The sequence below is a fragment of the Melospiza georgiana genome, chromosome 19 (assembly GCF_028018845.1).
Source record: "Melospiza georgiana isolate bMelGeo1 chromosome 19, bMelGeo1.pri, whole genome shotgun sequence".
NCBI lineage: Eukaryota > Metazoa > Chordata > Aves > Passeriformes > Passerellidae > Melospiza > Melospiza georgiana.
Genome location: NC_080448.1, coordinates 5340114 through 5359582, shown reverse-complemented (window position 1 = coordinate 5359582; position 19469 = coordinate 5340114). Strand labels below are relative to the sequence as shown.

At 51.5% G+C, this 19469-nt stretch overlaps 1 protein-coding gene across 1 annotated transcript in view; it reads right to left on the bottom strand.

Moving 5' to 3' along the window:
* The window catches only part of STX1A (syntaxin 1A), a 72667-nt gene extending 54091 nt beyond the window's left edge, over nt 1–18576 (bottom strand). The window contains exon 1 of the mRNA XM_058037410.1: nt 18495–18576. Coding sequence (XP_057893393.1) covers nt 18495–18524 — 30 coding nt within the window. The 5' untranslated portion in view covers nt 18525–18576. The remainder of the gene's footprint in view (nt 1–18494) is intronic.
* Between the last annotated feature and the right edge of the window lie 893 nt (nt 18577–19469).

The following is a 19469-nucleotide window of genomic DNA, read 5'->3' as shown; positions in this document are numbered from 1 at the left end:
AGGGATGCTGTCATGGGAAACATGAGGGATGCTGTCACAGGAAACACAAGGAATGCTGCCACGGGAGAAAGCAGGAGGGAAGCTGCAGTGGGAAACACGAGGAAAGCTGCACTAGGAAGTGAGAGATGCTGCAATGGGAAAATGTGAGGAATGCCATGTCAGGAGAACACAAGGGATGCCATGATGGTAAACACAAGGGATGCTATGATGGGGAAATAAAAGGAGTGCTGCAGAGTGCAGGAAAGGTGGGAGCAAACAGATAAGACAGCAGAACTAGTAAAGTCACAGCAGGCAAATGAGGGGTTGTCCTTGTCTGCAGAAGCATGTGTGTCATTGTCACCAGAGATGAAAACACCTCCTGTCCCAGCAAGGCGGGGGCTGCAAGCTCTCAAGGGAAGGAAAAATTACAGTCCTGCACATAAGGAGACATTTAAAAGATTATCATCCAAAGCAGCTACACGACGGAGGGAAATGGAAAATTAACAGGTTGGGAAAGTTTCCTCTCACTCCATCTTTACAAGAGAGAAGAAGCAAGTGGAATGGAGATTTATTAAAACAGGACTGCCTCTGCTCATCTCATGATGATTGCAGTTACACACCACCCCATGGCCCCTCTGCACTCTGCAGAGAGACAGCCACTACAGACTCCAGAGAGAGCCCTCTTACATTGAAATAAGCCAGATGAAATATCCATCCCACCCCCTAAAATTGTCTTTCCACCCTACAGTGACTGATTTGGGTGGTATCATCTGCAGACCTCAGCTTTCAGCCTTGCCACCACTTGTGGCACTTTTTGCCTGGGTAACTAATGGAATAAATCACATGGACTCCATTTTCTTCATGGTGGAAAAAGGACATTCTTTATTCACATAACTCCTTTTTATGCAGTTTTACAGACCTCGTGTGGGACTCCCATTGGTCAGAAGCTTTCTTGTTAATTAATTATTGGTCAGTAACAAGTTGTTACCCTGTATTGACTGGTCACTTAAACTCTCAGTGTGTACATGCAGGGAAAGTTTGTGAGAGATACTTTCCATTTTTCTATCTAAGGTGTAAAAACAGTTTATACAGGTACAAGTTGTCTTTCACCCAGGAACAGATTGTTATGTTAATGAACTGCTCACACCAGGATTGCTTTCACATGGGAACCTGCAAAGGGCCTGACAAGGCCAGCCTCTGATTTTAGGAGAGAATGCTTAATTTTATGAAGCCTTTCTTTATAATTTTTCTACCTTACTACAACAGGTAACTCACTCCCACACAGTTATCCAGAGCCTTTGTGATCAGAGAGCTCCCCCAATTCTGGTGAAAATCTCACCCTGACAAGGAAGAGGTGAGCTGCCTTTTCTCCAGGCTGAGCTGCCCCAGCTCCCTCAGCCCCTCCTGGTGCTCCAGACCCTTCCCCAGCTCTGTTCCCTTCTCTGGACATGCTCCAGCCCCTCAATGCCTTCCTGCCCCATGGTTTGAGGTGCCTCAGCAGTGCCCAGCCCAGGGGACAGTCACTGTCCTGGTGCCACTGTGTGCAGGGACAGGTTGAGGCTGCACAGTCCCTGCATTTTTCCTTGAAGCTTTTTGCTTCCAAAATTCTGCAGTTTGCTCCCAGCAGGTGCACACAGCCTCTCCCAATCCCTTCAGCAGTCAGAGTCCAGCATGGAGAGCCAGAGCATAGCTCAGGCTTGGACAGAGCTGGGTACAGGAGCACATCCAACCCTCCCACACCTCCCTGGAGCCAGGGGCAGGGTTTGGCCACGGGCTCTTTCAAACCCTTCCTGCATGCCAGTGCCACCATGCAGCCCAGTCCCTCCCCCTGGCCTGTGTCACTCCAAACTGTTGGGGAAGATGAAACAGGAAAGCCTTATAAATATGATTGACTGGCAAAAGATTTTGAGAATATAGAAACTGTAAGTGAGATTGAAATGAAAGCAAGCTTTGAGATCCCTCAGTTACTGAACAACTGGAAAACAATGGTGTGGCCAGCTGAAGGTGATCCCCTTTGGATGGAACAACACCCTCTGCTTGCAGACAGGCCCAAGGGTCAGAGCAGACCCCACAGCTTGGCAGAAGGGGCCCAAAGAGGAGTTTTTAGGGTTTAAAATGTAACACAGTGTGGTAATGTAGTGATTCTTATAGGCTGTATGTGAATGCTACAGAATTTGTCTCTTGTACTAGATTGGTTAGTGAGAATGGGAATATTCAGCACAGAAGAAGATTTATTGTATTGTAACAAGAACCTCGCTCTCTTACCCCTTTTACTCTTACCTTTTTTACTCCCTTACTCTCTCACTCTCTCTCCTCTCAGTCCTGCTCTGAGCTGTGTTTGGCAGCTCCCAGCAGGGCCCTGCCCCCAGGCCCTTTGCAATAAACCCCAAGTTCCTGACCTGGCTGCAGAGATCTCTGCTCTCCATCCATCCCGACCGTGCTACCTCCAATGCTCCTACACAAACCATCTGAGCACGGTGACAGCTGTCACTGTCCCAGCCCCAGTGCCACCCCTTCAGCCAGCACCAAGCCTGGCTGTAAGCTCAGCTCCACCTGGGGCCAACAACTGCTTCCAGAGCAATGCCCACATGTGCTCCATTGCTCCCAGAGCACCCCAAGCATTCCCCCAGCACATGGCTTGAGGACTCACCATCGAGGAGGTCACAAAGAACCATGTCCTAAAGCTAGGAAAGCATGGACAGAGCTTTGCTACAGACACACAAGTACCACCCATGTTCACATTCCACTTACACATCACACATTCCTGCCAGGTTGGTGCTGTGCTTGATTTTAAGCACAGCTCTGCAGCATCACACACTCTGGTGGGTGGTACTGAGAGCCCACTGGATGGGCAGTAACACACAGACCCCCACCTACACCCCCAGGATGCTGGAAAATGCCAACAGCCCCTGGGGACACACACTGGGAGAGATGGAAGATGCACCTGCCAAAGCAAACACCACCCTGGTGTCGTTATAGGACACAAAAGAACACAAGCTCACACCGCTGTTCTCGAGGTGAAGAAAAAGGGAAGTTTATTTTCTGCCTCCAACATTTATAGTTTTCCAAGAGTGACAGTGGATTGGAGGGTGACAGTGCCACCTCTCCAATGACACTGGACAGACCAACAGTCCATCAACCTTCTCTTCCTCCATAAAGGAATGCAAAACAATGAGTTATTTACAGAAAGCGTGTGAGAAAGTTCACTACAAGAACGTCAACATCAGAAGGCTTAGAAAATCTTAAAAAACCAGGGTGACACCTGGATGTGTGTTTACAGGACAGGGGATCTTTCTTCCCTCATCCTGCTAAGCCTCCCCACATCAGGGACAAGGACATCCACACCACCCCCATGTGGAGGGGACCTGTCCTGCCTGCAGCTCCTGCCACCTCACCATGCCCCCAACAGGATGGGCATCCACAGGAAGGAGTAAAGGAAAGGAGGATGGATCAGGGGATTCTGCTGGGTGACAAATGGGGTTTGACCTGGCCATGGGGACTAGCAGCACAGAAAGACAAATGTCTCCTGGGCTCACCCTCAGCAGTGTGGACAGAAGGACAGGGAGAGGATGTTGCCCCTCTGCTCTGAGTCACCCTGGAGCTGCCCCCAGCTCTGTCCCAGCACAGGACAATGGTGTTGGACTGAGGGTGGAGTCAGGCTGGACATGGGGGAAAAATGTCAGACCAAAAGGGGCTGGCACAGGGTGCCCAGAGAAGCTGTGGTTTCCCCATCCCTGGAAGTGTCCAAAGCCAGGCTGGACAGGGCTTGGAGCAACCTGGACCAGTCAAAGGTGTCCCAGCCCATGGCAGTGGGTGGAATTGGATGAGAAGCACCAGCCAGCCCCTGCAGCCTTGTACAGAAAAACCTTCAACACAACCTCCCCACGAGCCTATCCAGTGGGGTTTTTTTTGCCATCATTCTGGCAGGGTCTCAATTTGCCAGAATTCTGAGCCCCTTTTTGAAGCCTGTGAGCAGAGTATTCCCACTGTTAATTTTAAATGAAGACTTGCACAGAAACCAGGAAGGCCAGTGACTGTCAGCAGAGGAAGAGCAGCAGGAGAGCAGTGTTCCTGCCAAGATGTTATTGTCCTTGTCACCTCTTGCTTGTCCCTTTCACATCCAAAACAGGCCTGCCTCATTGCACAGAGGATGTCACATCCCTGCCTGGTCCTATCTGGACCCTGCCATACCCAGAAACCCTGCAGGGAGGGGACCCAAGCCACACACAGCCTTGCCAGAGGCACTCATGCTTGAGGGTACAGCACTCCTGGGAGCACAGAGGCTGATGGACAGGCACAGAGATGTTATTTAGGGCAGGCACTGGACAGGGGGAGTGGCACAGAGCCCAGCCAGAAGCCCCATGAAGAGGAAATTACACAGATGGAGCCTGCTGGTCAGGAGGGCACATGTCACTTGTCACTCCGGGCTGGAGAAGGGCACCATCTGTGCAAGCCACGTCACTGGGAACACCCTCAGTGCCATCCTCACCCCTGTGCCAGGCACAGCATCCCATCCCACCCCACCACCCCAGCCCTGGGCCACACACAGCAGCCACATCCACTGATGGGTGCCTTGGACTGGAGCCAGAGGGGATGCCAGGCAGAGCAGCACTGATGGATCAGCTGCTCCCTGCAGCTCCCTCCACCCTGGCCCTCACTGCTCTACCGCAAGAGGTGTCCCCCCCCATGATTAATTCTAGTACAAAAGTAGCAAAGAGGCCAAAACTTTCAAAAAAGAAACAAAAAAAAAAAAAAAAAAAAAAAACCAAAAAATAAAAAAAAAAAAAAAAAAAAAAACAAAAAAAAAAAACAACAAACAAACAAAAAAAAAGAAGAAGCATGTTTTGAAAGGAAACATAACAGTGTTTTGGCTTCATGCATCCCAGCTGTGAGCACCCCAGGTTTCTCAAGTCACATGGAAAGCTCCTGTCTCAGTCAAAACCACCTGCAGGTGCTGCTCAGCACAAGCAGCAAACAATTCCCCAGCCTGGTGTGACCGTGTTCACAGGGGCATTAAGGTGAGGGAAGAGGTGAGGATCTGACTCCATGTTTCAGAAGGCTTGATTTATTATTTTTTTATTATTTTATTATACATATTATATTAAAACTATACTATAAGAATAGAAGAAAAGCATTTCATCAGCATGCTAGCTAAGAATAGAAAAAGAAAGATAACAAAGGCTTTTGGCTTGGGCTCTCTGTCCAAGCCAGCTAATTGTGATTGGCCATTAATTAGAAACAACCACATGAGACCAATCCCAGATGCACCTGTTGCATTCCACAGCAGCAGATAATCAATGTTTACATTTTGTTCCTGAGGCCTCCCAGCTTCTCAGGAAGAAAAATTCTAAGGAAAGGATTTTTCATGAAAATATGTCTGTGACAGCCTGGGAACACAATGTCAGGCACAGCATCCTCCCAGTGCCCCTCACCTCTGCCTCAGGCCCTGCCAGCCAGCACCAAGGATCCAGGGCTTGCAGGCTTTGTCCCCACACAGGGTGGATGAGGATAACCCTTCTTTTGCAAGGTGTTCATTTCTCCAGTCCACCAGAGGCTGGGCAGTGGCACCATGTGGGCCCTGACCTGGCAGCTGGGATGGCTCTGGGGGCTGCTGCCCTTCAGTGCCACCAAGCAGCAGGGCTGGGTGGGGAGGGCAGGGCACCCAGAGCTCCTCCAGTATTATTGCCAGCTGGGGTCTGTGTACAAATCACCAACGGGACAGCACTGCTGGGAACTGCCTTGAGCTGTTTGATTTTCCAGCATCAGTCTCATTACATGGTGTAGGGGGATACAGTATGGGTAAATGAAGGTGGCATAGAATGTAATCTTATCCACCAGTGAGTTGCAGCTGAACCAATTACTAAAAATTAGGAGCAGGCCTGATCTTAACAGGCCACACCTGTAGCCAATAGGAACAGTGGTAGAAAAGAGTGGATTGGTGGGATCTGGAGTCAGATGATGACTGCTGCAAGGACCAGGAACAGTCAGTGCTTAGAGGAGATGCCTGTGAGAAACACTGAGAAGGTATGCAACTCTGAGGATGTGGAATCCTTGCACTATAATGATAATAGAACTCTTGATATATAAGACAACAACATGGTTATGACAATGGGAAGATGCCACCAGCTCACATCCCAGGCAGCAGACAAAGAACTCAGTGTTACAACTCACTTTAAAAGTTTTTTGACAATCCCACAAAGCAAAAGCACATTGACAGCAGTTCTATCCAACCACTATAAGCACAGGTACCTTTGGTTAAACAATGTTGGCTTATTTTGAATACAATACCTGCTTGTGAGCCTTAAACACAATCACAGAGCTCCATTATTAAGCTTCAAACTTCCTAATATCTTGCTAGATAAACTTTTCTGTAGCTTAGAGAGTTATTCTAGACATGTGTTAATACACAGACCATTGTTCTATTTGTCCTTGCTTTCTACTTTTTAAATATTTTTTCTGCTGACCAATCTCATGGCTGCTGCTCAGCTCTAACCACAGTTCTGCTGTCTCTGAGGCCTGCCTCTTGCAGCTTTCCCAAAACCCTCTGATTTTGTGGATTCCCACACTCCGGCAGCTTTTGGAGTCTCACAGGCTTCACAGTGCCCTCCACAAGGGCCAAAATCCCAAGTGGAGGCAGAAGCAAACTGTGATACCATCCCTGACAAAGAGGAGCAGCAGATGGGAAGACATCCAGAGCCCTGGAGCATCCCGGCTCTATTTTGAGGTTTTGTAACCAGCACATGCTAACAAATTCATTCCAGCCCATTCCCTCTCCAAGCACTTTCTGAAAGAGGCAAAGAAGCACAGAACACCTGAAAAGAATTGGTGCTTGGTCTCCTGCAAACAACAGAGGGGGCAGGGGGGACAGTGAGGGGCACAATCAGCTCTCTGTCACCCCAGCAGTGACACACACAGCCCCAGGTTCCTGTCCTCTCCTGGCAGGGCGGGCTGTGAGGGGCACAACTGTGGCAGACATCTTTTATGGAAATTCCTTTCCTTAGGATTTTTCCTCCTGAGAAGCTGGGAGGCCTCAGGAACAAAATGTAAACAATGGTTATCTGCTGCTGTGGAATGCAACAGGTGCATCTGTGATTGGTCTCATGTGGTTGTTTCTAATTAATGGCCAATCACACTCAGCTGGCTCAGACAGAGAGTCTGAGCCACAATCCTTTGTTATCATTCTTTGCTATTCTATTCTTAGTTTTAATGTAATATATATCATAAAGCAATAAATCAAGCCTTCTAAAATATAGAGTCAGATCCTCATCTCTTCCCTCATCCAAAGACCCCTATAAACACCGTGACACACAACCAGCTCTCTGTCACCCCAGCAGTGACACACACAGCCCCAGGCTCCTGTCCTCTCCTGTCAGGGTGCAGAAGCGTCTGACCATGCCCAGGGAGCTGGTGCAGGCAGGGCAGAGGAACAATGGGGCTCAGTCCCTGCTGGGCACACCTGAACCCAACACAGCCCTCTGCCAAGGGCTGGCATATTTTCCTGGGAAACATCTGTGTCCAAAGAGGCAGCAAGCCCTTGCCTGCCTCCCACCGTAGCACGACTCACAAAAGCACCAGGGACAGGAGAAGCCACCCCAGCTGCCACTCCCCTCCCAGGGACCACCCAGTGAAGCACAGAAAGGGCTCATCCCTGAATGAGGAGGCTGCTGCACGCCTTCACTCCCAGGCTGCATCTGTTTGTTTGTATTTACCAACACCTCCGTGCTGCTCTGCCCAGCTGAAGAGATCCCAGCCATCTGGGCTTGGCTTGCTTTGTGAAATTATGTTCTTTTTGTGCCATGGCAGGGTGCACGGGCTGCTCCTGGGGCTGCCTCTGAGCAGCTGTGGGTCATGGCTGGGATTGTGTCCCCACACAGAGTGGCACATGGGTGTCACTGTCATATTTTCTGAAAAATCCTCTTTGCCCACGATTCTCCTCCTGGGAAGCTGAGAAGCCTCAGAGAAAAAAAAAAAAAAAAAAAAGATCTGATTTTGCTTCTCCTGTTTTGCTGCTTTGGAATGTGGCTGGAGATTATTTATCCAACATGTGAATTGTTTTTTTTTAATGACCAATCACAGCCAGCTGCATCAGGACTCTGGAGAGCCACGAGTTTTCATTATCATTCTTATTATGCCTTCTGAGGTATCCTTTCTCTATTCTTTAGTATAGTTTCAATAAAGCATAATATATGATATAACATATGATGTTATATCATATGACATAATATGATATTATATAATATAGTAATTATATTATATATTATATATTATATAATAGAAAATATAATATGAAATATGATATATGACATATTATATATAATATATAATGTAATATATATAATGTGTGATATAATTATGCTATGATTTAATATATTCTATATAATATATTGTATATGATATATAATATATAATATACTATATAATATATATAAAACATGATATAAATTATATAATATATACCATATCATATAATACCATATCATATAATACCATATCATATAATACCATATCATATAATACCATATCATATAATACCATATCATATAATAATAAATTAGCCTTCTAAGAACATGGAGTCAGATTCATCAATTCCTCCCTCGTCCTGGGGACCCTGCAAACTCAACACACAGGGGTTCAACACCCAGCAGCAGTCACCTTGTCCCCTGTATCCAAACCCCCAAGGCCAGTGGCAATGACACAGAGCTGACAGGGCAGCTCATTCTGGCATGCAGCTGTGCAAGGAAGGACAAGGTCACAACAACTCAGCAGCTCTGACATCTCAGCATCTCACAGAGCCCAAAGGACACACAGGAGAAGGTGCAGATACTCAAATGTCTGGGAACACAAGGGCAGCTCAGCACAGCCTCACCTGGACAAGGAGCAGGGCACCCATGGATCTCCCACCCACCAAACCAGTCTCTCACCCTGGGGCTGCCCTTCATGCCTTGGGAAGGCTGACCTAGAACAGAGGCTAGACAGAGCCAAAGAATAAAATAGGGATTTCTGAAGAGGCCTCAATTGGATCCAGCTTCGGCAGCATAACCCAAAATGGTCACAAAATGCACAACCGGTCATGGGGTCTCACACGTTTATAAGTTTTGGTCCATTTGCTTATTGTAGCTTTAGCCCATGCAGTCCCATCCTCCTTGTTTTTCTCTCTTCAGCCCACTTTATTTATGCTCCTGGGCCTGAGGTCTGGATCATTTGTCCTTGGTCCCCAGCTGGAGCAGGAATTGTTTTGTCTCCCTGCTCTGTGCACAGAGCTCACCATTCCCTATTATGAAGCCCAGACCCACCCACTAAAGCAGCACAGAATCTGAAAAACAGAAAAGCTCAAACCTGAGGCATCACCCTGAGCTCCTCACACTTCAGGGTTTGCTTTAGGCATCTGCAGCAGCCAAAAAAAGCCCTTCAAGCAGGGGTGAAGTCCTGTCACTGAAGGTTTCCAGGGAGGTGGTGCCAAAGCTGAGGATAAGGATAAGCACAGCCAGAGGGTGTGCTCCCAGGAGAGAGCCCTGAAGAGCTGAACCACCCAAAACCATGCCTTAAACCTCCTCAGCCCTTTTTGCAGACCATATAATACAGCTGTGCACCAGGATAAATTGGCCATTCCATGGCACACAGGCCCCAAACTCAGCTGTGCCCTATTCCTGCATCAAATCCAGCTGGCAGCCTGCCACCAGTGGTGTTCTCCAGGGATCAGGGCTGGGGCCAATCCCTCATCAATGACATGGACAAGGGGATCAAGGCACCCTCAGCAGAAGACACCAAGCTGGGTGAGATGCTGACCTGCTGGAGGGCAGGAGGGATCTAGACAGGCTGAGTCAATGGGCCAAGGCCAATTCTGTGACATTCTATGAGGCCAAATTCAACACTAGGGTATCAACAACCCCATGGAGTGCTCCAGGCTGGGGGCAGAGCCACTGAAAAGCCGGGAAAGGCCTTGGGGTGCTGGCCAGCAGTAGCTGAACACAGCCCATGTAGGGGGATAGAATATAAGAAAATAAAGATAGTGTAGAAAATGAGAAAATAAAGATAGTGTAGAGAGTAATCTCACCCCTAAGGAGCTGCAGCTGGGCCAATTATCAAAGATTAGGGGCAGGCCTGGCTTTAACAGGCCACAGCTGTAACCAGTGAGAAGAAGATGCTATAAAAGAGTGGGGTGGCTGGTTGAAAAGGGAACTGGAGTCAGTTGGCTGCTTTGTGAGGATGAAGGAGTCAGTGCTCTGAGGAGCTACCCACAAGAACCACCAAGAAGGTGTGAAGCTTCTGTGATTAGGATTCAGCAGTATGGAACCCTTGCAGTAAGATGACAACAGGCCCAGGTGGGCAAGAGGCCAGTGGCACTTGGCTTGTATCAGAAATAAAGTGTCACAGGACCAGGGCAGGGATTGTCCCCTGTGCTGGACACTGCTGGGGCACCACAAATCCTGGGGTCAGTTCTGGGCCCCTCACAACAAGGTGGTCATGGAGATGCTGGAGCATGTCCAGGGAAAGGAATGGAGCTGGGGAAGAGTCTGGAGCAGCTGAGGGAGCTGGGGGGGCTCAGCCTGGAGAAAAGGAGGCTCAGGGGTGACCTCACTGTCTACAATGCCCTGGCAGGAGGATGGAACCAGGTGGGGGTCAGGCTCTGCTCCCAGAGAACAAGGGACAGGACAAGAGGAAACAGCCTTAACTTGTGCCAGGGCAAATTCAGTTGGAGACTGGGGAAAATTTCTCCATGGAAAGAAAGGGCTGTCCAGCCCAGGTGCAGGGCAGGGGTGGAATCATCATCCCTAAATGGATTTAACAGCTGTGTAGTTGTGGCACTTGGGGTTAGTGCTGGGGAAACAGTTGGATCTTAGAGGAGTTTTCTACCTTAAGCAATTCTGTAATTCTAATATTCACCAAAACCACCCCATACCTTCCCAGTAACAACTTATTTTTTTTTATGACTTCAGCATTCAGCAACACCTGCATGAGTCGGGTGGTGTTTCCTATTTCCAACACCAGCAGTGCAAGGGAGAACACGACTTCCAAGAGTTTTGTCCTTAGGTCTGTGCTCACATTCCTGCAAAACAATTCCCAGCCTCTGGCACAAAGTCCAAGCCTTTCATCAGAACCATGATCACTCTTAAGCTCAGTTTTAAAAGCAATCAGGTAAAATTCTCCTTAACTCTGAAGAGCAAGTGCCAGAGGTGACACCAGTCCTGGAGAGGGCAATGAGCTGAACTCTGAACTCACTGAGCTCCTCCTGTAGCTCTGAAACATGGACAGCACTATCACCTTCTGGAAAAGCACCCAGACTTTACAGCCAGCACTTTATAAATTTACAGTCATGGCTGGAGAATGATTTGCTTAAAAACAGACTTAAATAATCTGAAATTAATTTTTTAACATCCTCTAAGTGGCATCATCATGGTTACAGCTCCTGTGCAGACCAGAGCTGCCAGAGAAAAAATAAGGGAAGCCTCAGGCAGAGAAGGTGACAGGGACAGCACCACAATTCCAGTGGCTGTGGGATCAACACAGTCCACACAATGGTTACCCTGCAAACCCCACCACCTCACCTACAAACAGGCACTCATGGAATGCTGATCTGGAATGGACCTTCAAGGATGCTCCAGTCCAACCCTCTGCCTGGGCAGGGACACCTTCACCAAACCAGGCTGCTCACGTGGTCATGAAAGCTCAATGACATTCCTTTGGTGCTCTTGCCTAGACCCTGTAAAAGAACCTCAGCACCATCCAGGTGAGCCACTGATCTTCCCAAAAGGCAAAGGTCTTCTGGAAAACCAAAAAGTCATTTCATAGACAAAGCCAAGGTCTGACAGAACCTGATGGAAGACCAGAAATGGCAGAGAAAAAGGCAGAGCTCATACTGGAAAACCTGCAGCACACATCTGCAGAAGTACAGCAGCATGGAAGTGGCCACAGAACAGTGAGCAGAAAACTTCATTTTTAGTTATTTCCCATGAAAGGAAACGTAGGTTTGCAAGTATTCCCTAGAATCTGGAAAACTGCACTGTTAACACAAAGTTCAGTCCTACCCTGCAGCAATATTTGATGCTGCACAGCCAGGTCTGTCCCCTTTGCTGGGCTGTATCCTGAGGGGCCTGTGGATGCCTGAGGAGGAGGAGGAACCTTCTCCTGTAAAAAGAACATGCTTGCCTAGGAGCAAATGAGCACAATTTGGGCAGGAGATTTAGAATTCTACAACCAGTCAGGAGCTGGTCTAGTGGAAGATGTCCCAACCCAAGACAGTAGGATTGGATGATATAGTTCTTTGAAGGTTCCTTGGCAACTGAGGGGAATCTTTTCTTGAGCCTGAGCTCTCCAGGGCTGCTGGAGCAGAAGGACTTCCTGATCTCCTCTGGATGTCCTCAAGCTTTTGGTCAGCAGATGTCCTGGGCTGCACTCACTACTTCCACCACTCCTGCAAGGGGAGAGCAGCTGCATCACTATGGAAAATACTCAGAGTATCACTGGAAAAGGGTGAAAGGTGTTTCAGAACATCCCTCATGCGGGATCTGAGCATCCCGAAGTCTGTCTGCTGTGTCAGCCCCACCCCTGGAAGTGTTCAAGGTCAGACTGGAAGAAGGCTCAGAGCAATCTGGTCTAGTGAAGGTGTTCATGCTCATGGTACCACATGGTTTGTGGAGGTCCTCTCCAAGCCAAACCACTCTGTGAGCCCATGACACACCCAATGCCACAGCCTGTCCCCTGTTCACAGCCATAAGTCTGCTCCCTGATTTGGGGGGCAAAAGCAGTGCCCACATTCTGTGACCGTGTTCACAGGGGTTTTTGGATGAGGGAAGAGACGAGGATCTGACTCCATGTTTCAGAAGGCTTGATTGATTATTTTATGATATATATTACAATAAAACTATCCTAAAAGAATAGAAGAAAAGGATCTCATCAGAAGGCTAGCTAAGAATAGAAAAGAAAGAATGATAACAAAGGTTTGTGGCTCGGGGCGCTGTGTCCAAGCCAGCTGATTGTGATTGGCCATTAATTACAAAGATCCTACATGGCCAATCACAGATGCACCTGTTGCATTCCACAGCAGCAGATAATCATTGTTCACATTTTGTTCCTGAGGCCTCTCAGCTTCTCAGGAGGAAAAATCTTAAAGAAAGGATTTTTCATGAAAAGATGTCTGTGACACACATTCCCAAGAGCAGCCCTGGTTCTGGCCACTGCAGGCAGGGGCACAGGCAGAGGTACAGAGGTACAAGTAGCCTGTGACATTTTCTCCCTGCCCTCTCCCCTTCTTTCAGTTCAGCAAAACTTTCTACTCCTTGTGCTTCCACTGCTGCCTGGTTTCACGTTTTCCCTGAGCAAAGAGCCTCCCTGGCTCTGTGCCTGCTCTGCTCCTGACACAGCATTGCTCCATCTCCATTTCCCCTGCTGTCCTCTGCTTGCCCTCCCCTCCCCACTTCTCCTGCAGGATCATCCCATGGTGCAAGGACACTCTCCTGAGGCAGGTGTGCTCAGGTCACCTGGAGCCACCGCAATCCCACACGCTCTGTCTTCCTGCCCTTCCACCTGGGCTCACTCTCCTCCTTTTTTGCTAATATACATAATTTTCTGGAAGAAGCAATTTATCACAGTACTTAGCTTAATGAGCCTTACTGTACATGTTCTGCCTGTAGTGATAATTTTGCATATTTCCTGAGAAATCTTGTTAATGGCGAGATCCATGGCAAAACAAACATTTGTACAGCTTCCGAGCAGCTCACACACAAAGACACTGGAATTAAAACAGTGGGAATGAGACTGAGCCCTTTTGGCTCCCTCCTCTCAGACACCCAGGGCACAGCTGATGTATCTGGCTGCACTTATCAGCACTCTTATCACTCTCTGGTGCCCAGACTGACAGCAGGTCTCAGTGGGGCAAGAGTATTTCTGTGTTTAAGTTGATTTCAGTGGGACCACCAAACTCCCATGCACCAGACCTGAAGCTCCCCAACACATCCAAGGGACCCTGGGGCTCAGTGTCCCCTCTGAGCTCTGTCTGTCCCTCAAACCCTGTCCATCACCCCAGGCTGGGGACAAGACACACCACCCAGAGTGACCTGGAGCCTGGGCTTTGCCTGCAGCCATGTCTAAAGCACAGAAGGTTTTCCCAGTTTTTAGCTTGTCCTACCACGGTGTGCACCCACTGGTGAGAACAGTGTCCCTGTGGCACGGGGACACCCAGGACCCCTCAGTGCTGGGGAACACAAGAACATCCCACACGGGAGCATGTAGGAGCAGAAGAACATCTCACAGGAGCATGTAAGAGCACAAGAACATCCCACATGTGGGATCATAAGAATATCTCACACAGGAGCATGTAGGAACACAAGAACATCTCACACACACAGGAGCATGTAGGAACACAAGAAGATCATACTGGAGCATGTAGGAAGACAAGAACATCTCACACAGGAGCGTGTAGGAACACAACACTTCACACAGGAGCAGGCAGGAGATGTAGGAACATCTCACACAGGAGCATGTAGGATCATAAGAACATCCCACACAGGAGCAAGGAGGAACACATGAACATCTCACACAGGAGCATGTAGGAATGCAAGAAGATCCCACACAGGAGCATGTAGGAACACAAGAACATCTCACAGGAGCATGTAGGAACACATGAACATCTCACAGGAGCATGTAGGAACACATGAACATCTCACAGGAGCATGTAGGAATGCAAGAAGATCTCACACAGGAGCATGTAGGAACACATGAACATCTCACGCAGGAGCGTGTAGGAATACAAGAACATCCCACACAGGAGCATGTAGGAATGCAAGAAGATCCCACACAGGAGCATGTAGGAACACAAGAATATCCTACACAGAAGCATGTAGGAACATGAGAACATCTCACAGGAGCATGCAGGAACAAAAGAACATCTCAGAGGAGCCTGTAGGAACACAAGAACATCTCACACACACACAGGATCACATAGGAACCCAAGAAGATCCCACACACAGGACCATGAAGGGGCACAAGAACATCTCACACTGGAGCATGTAGGAACACCCTACACAGGAGCATGTAGAGCTCATCTACATCACTCTGTCACCTTCCTCCTTGCCCAGCTGCCCAGCTGTCCCCAGCAGTGAAGGTCCAGCAGTATGTCACCCTCCTGCTGCAGGACCCCACAGGAGCAGGCACAGCAGCTTCCCTGCCTCAGTGCTTGTGGGATCAGGACTGCTGTAAGGGCAGCCATGATGTGTGACCTGCCAGGGCAGCTCTGCTCCTCCCCACCCCAAAATCCAGCATTTCAGTGATGCTAAAGCCCTCAAGCCGAGGCAGAACTGGGGACACAGCCACCGGCTGCCACCTGCCATGTGACAGCCCTACTCCCCAATGGCAGGGACACAGGACAGCTGAATTATACACAGGACAGCTGAATTATTCACGTGTGACCCTTCTGGATGAACAGAAGAGCTCAAAAGCACTCGTGGCAACGAAAAGGGTTAACAAGGGAAAGGAAGATGGCATCTGAACCAGTGAATGTATTCATCTGCAAGGTCTGTAGGGACTTCTGCAGCCGGGGGGTTCTGGAAAAGATGGAGTCACACAAGACCTGACCTCTGCAAACAGCAACTGTGCTCGACTTCACATTCCTGCCCCCAGGAGAGAAAGCCTCAGTAGGAATAGGATGGAATGAAGAGGAAGGGATGGAGAGAGGTCAGGCTGTGAGTCCTGGGGCACTGCTGCAGATTTCACTGCCACAGGAGGGGACAGGGGGCACCCACAGACCAGGAGCCCACCTCGCTTCCTCTCCCCTTTTATTTTTAACTCCCATCTCCCACTACTCCCACTGGCAGGAGGCAGTGCTGGGAGCAGGGACTTGGCTGTCAGGAGTGAGGATTCAGCCAGCTGGGAAGGGCAGTGGCACGGCATAAACACACAAACATCACTGGAAAAATGCACACAAAACAGCTGTGGAGATGAACAACAGGCACAGGGGTAAGTGCACCCCAAAAAATGGGCCCTGCCCATGGCTGGGGGTTGGACCTGGATGGTTCCTTCCAACATAAACCACTCTGTGATCCTATAACACTGGCACATCTCCCTTGCTTCCTCCCACTCTCTAACACCATTCATAATTATTTTACCATTTGGACCTGTGTCACATCCTGGAAATCCCAGTGCCTCACTCAGACTGAGCTGTCAGCTCTGTGGCATGATGGAGCACCACAGGACTCTCACAGCCCTGCATGTACACACCACCTCGCCAGGGCTGCTTCTGGGGGTGCTGGGGAACGGGACCAGCTCCAGATTCACCCCAGATGGGCAGGAAACACCACTGACAGCCAGAGCTGTGACACCTGCACAGAAGCAGCTGTAAAACAAAGCTCTGCTCAGCCTCATCCAAGGCATCCTGCACAGTCCATCCTCAGCAGCTCTCCTTCCACAAGAGGACATGTTTTATCTAAGTTAAATTTCCTATCCCTGCTCCAGAGCAGATCTGGGGGCACTACTCCCACAAGGGCACTGAATAAGCTCCAGCAAGTCTGATCCAAACCAGAGCCGAGGCTCAGGAAAGAACTGGGATTAGCATTTTGAATATCAAGTACCATTTTAAAAATCCCATTAAGACATGGAGTTGCTGTTCTGTAGAGCAGTGACCGCCCTGCATCCCCTCCTCTGCTCCAACAATGCCAGCTCTTTTTTTATTAATCCTTCCTTTTTATCATCCCTGGCAGAATTTAAGCACTGTATTAACATGGGAGGAACCAACCCCAGGCTATTAATGAGGCAGAGCAGAGAGGATACAAGTTCAAACGCTCCTGACTCTGTGTCCACTGCAGCATCTCGCTCCTCCCTGGTGTCTGCCAGCACCAAGGGTGTAAATCCACGCTGCCTCACTCACTGCAGTGCTGCCAGGGGGCACCCACTCATATTCGGGGTAACTGGATGCTCAAAAGCATTGCTCCATCCCCAGGAGTCCCCGGGAAGAATGCTGCACCCTCAGCATGAGGCTGATGAATAAGGAGCAGCAGCAGGAGCGAGGCGAAAACACATTTTATTTTTCTTGAGGCATATTTAAAGGAACAGAGAGATTTTAAAATACTCCATGGCATCACTTCTCAGCCAGCAACGGCTGCCAAAAGGACATTCATGAGGCTTCTTTTTACTATTATTATTAAAAAGCCTGCTTTCCAATCCCATTTCACAGCCTGTGCTGGTGGTGGAGACAGAGCCCCATGTTTGGGTGTTTTCCAGGCAGAGTGGGGAGGCAGCTCTTGGGGGAGCCTCTTCCTCCTCCAGAATCCACAGCACCCACAGCGAGCCCTGGGCATTCAGAGCTGCCCAGCTACCCCAAGAGCTGCCCATCGCCCGCTCAACCCCTCGCTGGCATCACCCCAGCCCCATCCTCCGGGTGCTTTTCAGACCAAACCAAACTCGCAGCCAAGTGATGCTGGTGGCAGCTCTGATGCCCGACCAGACTGGGCACCACGGTGGTGCCCACTGCCCCTCGCTCTCTGGCAGAGTCCTCCCCACCGGACAGACCCCCTGCAATCCCAGCCGGCTCTGCAGCGCCAACCGTGAAGTAATTTTAAAAAATAACCCACCAAAAAAAAAATTAAAAAAAGGAAAAAAACCATACAAACAAGAAAAAGCACTAGCGGGAGGACCGGGGGTGGTACGGGCGAGGGCTGGAGCAGCACCCCGGGATTTCGGGCTGTGGCCCTCCGGCCACTGCCGCTGTGCCCAAGGCTCGGCCCCAGCGTGGGCAGCGGCCCCGAGGGTGCCGCAGGGGCCCGGGCATGGGCACCAGGGGCACCGGGGCTCCTTCCACCGATGCTCCGTGCGCGCAGCCGCCGCCGCCGCCTCCCACCGTCCGCGGCCCGGGCTCGGGGGGCTCGGGGGCCTCGGGGCCTCCGCGGGGCACAGGGCCGGCCCCGGCCGCACACGGAGCCCGAGGCCTCCCCGCCAGGCCGGGTCACGGCGCCGGGGTCAGCGCGGTGCAGGCGCCCCCCGGCCCCGCCGCAGCGGCTGCGCCGGAGGATGAGCACGCAAAACGGGAGGGGAGCGGGCGCGGCACGGTCCCGGGGAGCACGGCACGGCACGGCACGGCACGGTCACGGGGAGCACGGCACGGGGAGCACGGCACGGTCACGGGGAGCACAGTACGGCACGGCACGGCCCCGCGGGCAGCCCCCGCCCGCACCGCTACAAACACACGTCCGTATCCGCTCCTCCCAGCGGCGATGCTGCTCCGCCGCCGCGGCCCCGGCACCGCGCAGATCGCCGCTCGCAGCGCCCGAAGCCGGGCAGAACCGCAGCGGTGCGCGGCGTGCGGACGGCGCAGCCCGGGGAACCCCCCCACCCCTAACCCCGACATCCCGGCCGTGTCCGGGGGGCTCAATCCCTGCCGCCAGCCCCCGCCCAGCCCCCTCGCCGCCGCCGCTCAGGGCAGGGCGGCCCCCGCGCAGGGAGGGGGGCCCAGCCGGCTTCGGGCGGTGCCCGATGGGGGCAGAGGGCTGCCCGCATCCCCCTGAGCCCCGGGCGCGCCCCGCACTCACCGCGCGCAGCTCCCCGGTCCGGTCCTTCATCCTTGCCCCGCTGCCGCTGGGAACGGGCAGAGCGCGGGGAGGGGCGGGCGCCGAGCATGCGTGCGGCGCTGCGGAGAGGGGCGGGGGACACGGCGGGGACCCGGCCATGGCGGGGGGGACCGGCAGGGGGACCTGGCACAGGGACTCTCACATCTCAGTCAGACTGAGGGGAGGCGGCATGCGGGGTCTCACATCGCGGGGAGCCCACCGGAGGAGGGGATGGCACAGATGGCAAGGTCACAGCTGTGACAAGGGGATGTCACCGGGGGGGGGGGGGTCGCGCCCGAGGGAAAATGAGGTGTCACAGCTGCAGGTCACGCGCCCAGGGGACCTCAGACGTGGGGGAGTCTCGTCTATGGGAAGGGGTCTCGCTGGGAAGGGTCCACGCGAGAAGGTCGCAGCTGCAGGTCACACCCAAGGGACGTCACACTTGGGGGGGGCACAAGAGGCAGTCACATCTGGGGATAACATCGGGAGGGATCACACCTGGGGAGGTCATACCTGTGGACATCACATCGCCGTGCTCTTAAGGGTGTGGAGGGATGCACAGCAGGGCAGCCCCAAGAGCAGGGTCACCCCTGGGTGTCCCCGAGGCGGTGGCAGTGGTGCTGGGGCTCCTGCAGACAGCGAGGTTTGGTGGCACCAACAGGACGGGCTGCTCTGCCCCCCAGCCTGGGGACAAGCAGGGCATGTTGGGGGTCCACCCTGAGGACCCCAAAACCAGCCCCGCAGGGAGCAGAGAAGTGCCAGCAGGGCTCACACAGACATTGCCAGTTTGCGGGATCTCCCACAGCCGGGGCCTGCAGGTTCCTGCACGTCCCGGAGCCATCGCATCCAGCCACGGGGCCGCGGTTCCTGCAGTCCGGCAGTGTCCAGCATCCCTGGGGTGCCCGGGGCTGGGGTACCGGGGTACCCTGTGCAAAGGCTACGGTCTCCCCCGCCGGT